Source organism: Sturnira hondurensis, unplaced genomic scaffold (genome assembly GCF_014824575.4).
Source record: "Sturnira hondurensis isolate 20B ecotype Veracruz unplaced genomic scaffold, ASM1482457v3 Scaffold0015793, whole genome shotgun sequence".
Lineage (NCBI taxonomy): Eukaryota > Metazoa > Chordata > Mammalia > Chiroptera > Phyllostomidae > Sturnira > Sturnira hondurensis.
Window position 1 is genome coordinate 3090518 of NW_028088424.1, and position 8547 is coordinate 3099064.

Consider the following 8547-nt stretch of genomic DNA (forward strand, 5'->3'; position numbering starts at 1 on the left):
CCACAGACAGATAATGCGACCCTCCAGAGCAGCCACCAAACAACTGCCCTCTTACTGCCCAGCAGTTCTTCCTCAACATGGGTTTCCTGTGTTCCCTGAAGACAGTGAAGCCCTGCCACTGCACTAACCTGGTGAAACAACATTTGCTCTGTCTGCAAGTGTTGGTCCTCAAGCCTCTAAGGCCCCATCCAGCTGTGACATTTCACTGGATAGAAACCAGGCTCTTTCAGGCCCTGCCATTGGTTGTGCAATGTGACATGCCCGGCCCCTACCCCAGGTAGCTGCAGAGCGCCCAGCAGTTAAAGGGGTCTAAAAAATGCTTGTTAAATTAATAAATAAAGGAACTTCCCTTTTCGATCTGTCACATGGGCAGACAGGATGTTCTCCTTTGAGTTTAACTAAAGTCTACTGCTCTTATTTCAACACATTCTGCCTTTGGGGTCCCTGATAGGTATCGCAGATCCTGGTTATCAAACTATTCAGTCCTGTAGAAGAGGGTAAAGTGTTGGGTGAGAAAAAATGGTAAGTGTGCAATTTGTATTTACAAATATTCAGGGGTGGTACTTAAAATACTTCACAACTGCATGAGCACAAAACCAATTCAAACAGATGCCTTCTCTATCATTAAGTGTCTCTCCCACAGTGAGGTTTGGGTGCCTCTAACAGCAAGTGTGCATTTAATTTTGGTGTGTCCTTAATATGTGGGCTTCAATGAAGAGTTGTGCCTGAAAGTATCGCTGTCAGGGTGTAAAGCCCCTACAAAATGGGTTCCAATGTTGTTATTGTTCATAGAGGTCACCGTGTTCCTCACTGTACTAGACTGTATTATTGTTCAGCAACTGTTCATTCTCTAGTGCTCCCACACCCATGAGAGGGGTTGCCTGACACACTTTAGATGTTGGGCTTGACCTTGTGACTTGCTTTGGCTCAATGGATGTGAGTGGATGTGGCATCCAAGTCCAAAACTCTAGAAGGGGCAGACCTTTAGGGCAGCCCTCTTTGAGCTTCTGCTTTCTGCCATGAGAACAAAATGCCTCAGAGCCTGGAGGCTTCTTCAGCCTAGTCTTGGAATGAGAACATATATGGAGCAGGCCTGAACTTGACCCTCAGTCAAGCATTGCCAGGGCCAGCACAGCCAGACAACCTGCAGACCCGTAAGTAAGAATGAAATGTTAATGTAAGCCATGAGGTTTAAGAATTGTTATAATAGCAGACACTAATGCAAATGCTCACTTTTGTGATTTCCAACAGGTCTGAGGGTCTGAGTACGCTCTGAATGTTACTGTTCAAGGCATCAAAAAGTGTAGAAATTGATGGGTTCTGGAGGCAGAGAGACCTGAGTGCTAATCCCAGTTCTGTTGCTTAGCTGTGTGATATTGAGCAAGTTATTTTAATTCTCTGGATCTCAACTTCCTCCTTTGTAAAATGAGACTGACAGAAACCATCTCAGAGGACTGTTATTAGCATCATATGTGTACATATTAGCAGTATGTGTACGTGTTTGGGGGCACTTCCCCTTATGTTGATGAGTCTCAGTGTGTTCATCCATAACAATTAAATATTGAGTCAGGCAACCTCTATGGCCTAGGGGCATATTCTTTCATTCATTTATTCATTCACCCTACAGGTATATTTTGAGTAGTCTTTCTGTGCAAGTACTGTGCTAGGCTGTGGGGACACAACACTCAAGAAGACATATGTACTCCTTGGCTGCACAGAACCTAGCTCTACCCACCCCACCTCCAAGCTAAATGCTAGGAGCTTACACCCTAGTGGAGGACAATAAATTTATGTGCAGAGAGCTACTGGAAAGTGTGATAGGAAACCTGACCTGGTCTAGAAGCAGGAGATTAGAAATAAGCAGTGAAGAATGACAGGAATAAACTAGGTGAGTGTCCATTGAGGGGAGAATACTCAGGCAGAGGGAAAAACAGTGTATTCAAAATTCAGCATGGCTGGAAGAGAGTAAATGCAGGGAACAGTGTCTCGGGGGAGGCAAGGAAAGAGGCAGGTCACACAAGTCTTCAAGCTGTGCTGAAGACCCGGCTTGCATCCTAAAAAACTTCAGCAACCTTGAGTTTAAGCCAAAGAAAGATAAGATCAGGCTTGCTATTTAAAAACATCACTGAAAAGGTCAAGTCACACACACCTCACCTGCCACTTCTTTTCCCTTCTTCAGCACCGCCTATGCAGGTGGCAACCATCCCTTACTCAGCACCATGGCTGCCCTCAGACCCCTCATAAAACCCAGGATTGTCAAAAAGAGGACCAAGAAGTTCATTCAGCACCTCTCAGACTATTATGTCAAAATTAAGCGGAACTGGCAGAAACCCAGAGTCACTGACAATATGGTGCACAGAAGATGCAAGGGCCGGATATTGATGCCCAACATTGGTTATAGGAGCAACAAGAAAACAAAGCACATGATGCCCAGTGGTTTTCGAAAGATCCTGGTCCACAATGACAAGGAGCTTGAAGTGCTGTTGATGTACAACAAATCTTACTGTGCTGAGATTGCTCACAACGTCTCCTCAAAGAACCACAAAGCCACTGTGGAAAGAGCAGCCCAGCTGGCCATCAGAGTTACCAATCCCAATGCCAGGCTGCACAGTGAAGAAAGTAAATAGACAGATTGTGTACATATTGTATTTGTGTTAACAAAACCTTAAAATTCCACCAAAATAAAAAATAAATCACTGAGAACTCGGTACAATGCAAGAAAATGGATATCCAAGCACATTATTCCATAAGGTGTGTCCAGAAGGTGTCCAGCCATGTAATATGAAAAAGAGAACTTTATTGAAGATACAAGATACAAGTAATGTTATATGTAGGATAATGATGCCTCAGTCCCCTTCAAAGTAGACACCTTAGGACCTCACACAGTTCTCCCAATCACCATCAGCATTCCCATCATATTTTCCTGAATCTCACTGACTGTATAAAATCTTTTCCCTTTCAAAGATGATTTTAGTTTTGGGAAAAGCCAGAGGTCTCTGGCATCAAATTTGGGGAGGCTGAGTCACTTGGGTGACTTGATGTTTTGCCAAAAAATTCTGCACAGGATGAAGTGCATGAGCAAGTGCGTTGTCACAGTGAAGTAGCCAATCATCAGTTGCCCATAGCTGTAGCCTTCTGAATGATCTCAATAGTTTTTGCAGAGGAATATTCAAGCTTAATGCAACATTTAATGCAAATTAATTGCTCTATTTGTTCGGTCATTTTGAATGCAATGGCCACACAGTACACATGCTCACTCAACAGTATCTACCTCTCCCACTGACTAGTACAGTGAAGTTATCATTGTTCACACATATGCATTCCAGTTCACTCTCCTTGGCTGCCACATTACATCGATGTTGTGCAAACCATTCTTGTTGTATTACCAATGGCTGGACTTTTTCCAGAGAGACTTCATAAAACTTCAGAACACTAGGCATAGAAAACTGGTCTAGAATCATCCAAACAAGTAATGCATTGGCAGAAAGTGTGACCCAGAAATTGGGGCCACATCCACAGGACCCACCATCAGAACAATTTTTAGGCGATACTATGTGACAATGGGTCTTCAAATTCTAAGGGAAAATTATATCAAACTCAGAATTCTATATCTAGCCCAACTATCAATCAGCCATGCAAATATAATAAGAACATTTTCTGAGATACAAACCCTCTAAAATTTGAGAATTTTCAAATCTTTCCTCTCTGAAAGCTCCTGGAAGATGGCTCCACCAAAACAAGAGTAAACAAAGAAAAAGCCAGAAGACAGGTGATACAACACAACAGAGAGACAAGGGGGTCCCTGAGGAAGGTGAAAGGGATGCCCAGATGACTTTCTGAGCAGCAGGCTAATGCTTTGACCCATCTGGATTGTGGTAGGAAGCCAGGGGCCTCTAGGAAGAGCTCTTACTGAAATTTTGAACATACTGAGACAAGAATAATGCTTCTGTCAGAAAGTTGGGGCCAAATTAAAGATAAACACAGAAGAAGTGAAGCAAAAAAAAAGAAAGTCAGTAACTGTAGAAAAAGCAGAAATTTGTACAGAAAAAAACTTAATTATGATATACCACATGGCTTGACTCTAAATAATGTTTATAGAATCACAATAATATAAACATTGATGTCTATTTTATCCAAAAATTGTAATATATCTATATTAGGAGAAAATAGGGAAGAGAAGAGTGGAAGAGCAAAACTCACACTTTCTATTTGTAGGAAGGCAAAAGACAGTACCTAAAACTTTAAAACATTAAAAAATAGCAATGAGCTGGCCAAGATGGAGGCATAGGTGGAAATACTGTACCTCCTCGCACAACCAAATTTAAGGACAACAAAGATTTAGAAACAAAAATGCAACCAAAACAGACAGAAAATTGAACTGTACCGGAGTCCGACAACAGTGAACCATTCATCCAGACCAGTAAGAGGGGCGTAGTTGGCAGCTGGCAGAGAGGGTTTGTAGCAGGAAAAATCTGTGGCTGCCTGACAAACCCAGGCACACAAGAGGTGGTTGGCAGATCCCAGGCATGGGGTGGCAATGGGCAGACCCAGTGAGGGCGCAAGGCGGCTGGCTAACTGCGGCTGCACACTCACATGCAGACAAACCAGGTGAAAAAATGGACAGTGAGACAGACTTCACAATGCAGGGCCTGAGTGCTGGGAAATAAAGCCTAAAAGCACCAACTGAAAAAACTTTCGAGGGTTGAGGTGTTGGGAGAGGCTCCCAGCCTCACAGGAGAGTTCGTTGGAGAGACCCACAGGGTCCTAGAACATACACAAGCACACCTACCCAGGAACCAGCACCAGAAGGGCCCAATTTGCATGTGGAAAGTGGCAAAGGGGACTAACATCCAAGAGAGAGTGGAACAAATGCCATAACTCCTTCTCTGACCCCGCCCCCAGTCACAACCCAGCAACTGGGTTGACCCACCCCTGTGAACATGTACACTTTTGCCCCTTCTATATAACAGGCATGAACAGACCAAAACATTATGGCTCAAGCAGAAGAACAACTCAAAGCCCCAGAGCCAATACTTTTAAGTGACCAACAGATAGACAACCTATCAGATGCACAGTTCAAAATACTGGTGATCAGGATGCTCACAGAACTGGTTGATTTTAGTCGCAAATTAGATGAAAAAATGAAGGCTGCACTAAGTGAAATGAAGGAAAATGCACAGGGAACCAATAGTGATGGAAAGGAAACTGGGACTCAGATCAAGGGAGTGGACCAGAAGGAAGAAACAAACATCCAACCAGAAAAGAATGAAGAAACGAGAATTCAAAAAAATGAGGAGAGGCTTAGGAACCTCCAGGACACCTTTAAACATCCCAACATCCAAATTGTAGGGGTACCAGAAGGGGAAGAGGAAGAGCAACGAGTGAAAAACTTATTTGAACAAATAATGATGGAGAACTTCCCCAATCTGGCAAAGGAAATAGACTTCCAGGAAGTCCAGGAAGCTCAGAGAGTCCCAAAGAAGTTGGACACAAGGAGGAACACACCAAGGCACATCATCATTGCATTACCCAAGATTAAAACGAAGCAGAGAATTCTAGAAGCAGCAAGAGATAAGGGGACAGTCACCTACAAAGAAGTTCCCATCAGACTGTCAGATGATTTCTCAAAAGTGACCTTGCAGGCAAGAAGGGACTGGAAAAAAGTATTCCAAGTCATCAAATCCAAAGACCTACAACCAAGATTGCTCTAGCCAGCAAAGCTTTCATTTAGAATGGAAGGGCAGATAAAGTGTGTCTCAGATAAGGTCAAATTCAAGGAGTTCATCATCACCAAGCCCTTATTATATGAAATGCTAAAGGGACTTATATAAGAAAAAGAAGATGAAAACTACGAACAGTGAAAGGACAGCAAACACACAGTTATTAACAACCACACCTAAAACAAAAGCAAACCAAGAGGACAGCTAGATGGGGAGGGGAATCATAGAAATGGAGATCACATGGAGGGTTAGCAACAGGGGGGTAGGAAGAGGAGAAGGGGGAGAAGGTACAGAAAATAAGTAGCATAGATGGTAGGTAGAAAATAGACAGAGGGGAAGGCAAGAATAGTATGGGAAATGTAGAAGCTAAAAACCTTTTGGCACATGGACATGAACTAAAGGAGGGGATTGGTGGGGAGGGGTGTGCAGGGTGGAGGGGAGTGATGGGAAGGAAATGGGACAACTGTAATGGCATAATCAATAAAATATATTTAAAAAAAGAAAAAATAGCCACGAATATGTTATTTGGAAATATAGAGAAAATGTCTAAAAAGCTAGAAGAATTCAAAACGGTCTGAGAGCAAAAGCTGTGGATGAAAAGGACTGAAGAATTTTTCTTTCAAAATTTTAGAATACAAGCCTCGTAGAATGCTTGCTATTTGAATCTGTTCCAATGTGTGGGGTAAAAAAATATAAATTTAATGGAAGGGGAAAAGCAGCACTGTGAGGAGCTCCACTGAGGAGCTCATAAAAAGACAGCAGCAGGACAAATGATGGAACAACTGAATGTTAGGGAACAGGGTTTGTAGCGTGGGAGGACTTCCGTAGAGACAGCACATATGGATACAAAACGTGTAGTACTGTACCTTTTAGAAGCAGGTGAAGATGATGTGCTCAGAAAAACTGGGGTAAGTGGCTCAGAGCACCATCTAATAGTGAAGAAGAAAACCATAATCTTGAAAATGCATGTGAAGAATTTGAACAAAATGATTTCATGAAATAATAAAGATGGAAGAAACTGAAAGTCTAAATTAAGATTTTTATATAATATGTGACTTTAGATATGTATATGCAAGTGAACTAACTGATAAATTAAGTTTGAAAAATTCTAAATAAATATACACGGGACTATAAAGGAAAGCATGGGCAAAGGCACACGGGGCAAATGCAGATTTGGAGCTGGCATACAGGCAGAAGTGTTAAACAGAACAAAAAACATACTTTATATATAGGGTATAACTCACCATGGAGATCTAATAGCCCCAAATATCTGCATATCTGTGCACCAATAACATAACATCCAGCTGTGGCTGGGTAGCTCAGCTGGTTAGTACGTCATCCCAATATATGCCAAGGTTGCAGGTTTAGTCCCTGGTCAAGGCACTTACAAGAAGGAACCAATAAATACATGAATTAGGAGTAATGTCTCTCTTTCCCCCTTCTTGCCCCCCACTCCCTCCTTTCCTTCCTTCACCCATTCCTCTAAATTAATAAAATAAAAAATAAAAATATTAAGGAGAAATGAAAACACATTTATTTAATAACACACCCTATTCACAAAGGTATGAGGGACAAGTTCTCTTATATAGTACTGGCAGACTGGACATTTTAGGAAGGGCAATTTGTAAAACCCATCAAATTACCAGGGCACGTACTTTTTTTGGCCCAGAAATTCTATTTCTATGCATTTATCCTAAGATAATATTGCACATTATAAAAGGAACCTACAAAAATATTTATTGCAGCATTGTTTATAATGGTAAAACACGGAAAATGGGCTGAATCCTCTCTACTCAAAGGGTGGTCAATGGACCAGAAGAGCTTGTCAAAATATAGAATGCCAGGCACCACTCTGAACCTACTGAATCAGAACCTGCATTTCAACATCACCAGAGAATCATGTGCACTGTAAAGTTTGAGAAATATTTGTCTAAATATCCACCAATAGGAAGCTGACTAAATGAATAAATGGTAGTATATCCATAAAATGAAATTTTATATACACTCATCAAAAATGGACCTCTCTCTGTATACCAACATAGAACAGTCTATGTAAAGATACACTGTACCTGAGAACCAAAGGTTCAATTCCCAGTCAGGGCACATGCCTGGGTTGGAGGCCAGTTCCCAGCAGGAGACATGGGAAAGGCAACCATACATTGATATTTCTCTTCCTCTCTCCTTCCCTTCCCCTCTAAAGATAAATAAATAAAATCTTTAAGAAAAATAAAATAAAATAAATAAAGATACACTGTAAAGTGAAAACCAAAAAGAAGCCCATGGAGCAGAACAACATTGTGATATGCTACCACTGGCCTGAGAAAAAAGTCTTATTTTCAAAATGAGTAATGTGGCCACAACCTAATTGGTGACCTAATTGCTCACTCAGATCCTCCTTTTGCCCCAGTTAGGTCAGTGTTGTTCTTCCTTCTCATTCCCTGGTGTGTGCCATCAGCACGGACCATGCATTTTCTTCTTACCCAGTTTCTGGGGAGGTGGTTAAAGAAAGGAACTGAGAAGGCAGTAGTTCCATTGTCCCCAGGCCCCATGAAAAAAATGGGAGTAAAAAAGCAACACCCCAAAGCAGCCCTGACCCTTTCGTATTTCACAGCCTTGTCTGATGCCACACAGGAATTAGAAGTGGAATTAGTGAATAGGTCAGAGCCCTCCCCCAACTCTTTTCTTCTCTCTCTCTCTCTTACACACACACACACACAAACACACACACACACACTCCTTCTAACGTCCTCCACATTCAGTCCCAGACTGTGTGTCCCACCCAATTCCTCTCCACACCCATTCACACCACATCCACACCCACACAGGA

The 8547-nt window shown here is 42.0% G+C and overlaps 1 protein-coding gene across 1 annotated transcript; it reads left to right on the plus strand.

The window, feature by feature from the left end:
- The first annotated feature begins 2189 nt into the window (after positions 1 to 2189).
- Positions 2190 to 2627, plus strand: LOC119000584 (60S ribosomal protein L32-like). Its single transcript, XM_037065685.1, has one exon. It carries the CDS (start codon positions 2220 to 2222, stop codon positions 2625 to 2627), a length of 408 nt encoding a protein of 135 aa, XP_036921580.1. The 5' UTR covers positions 2190 to 2219.
- The last annotated feature ends 5920 nt before the right edge of the window (positions 2628 to 8547 follow it).

Excerpts from the sequence above, each read along its gene's own strand:
- LOC119000584 (XM_037065685.1), top strand. The coding sequence starts at position 2,220 with ATGGCTGCCCTCAGACCCCTCATAAAACCCAGGATTGTCAAAAAGAGG.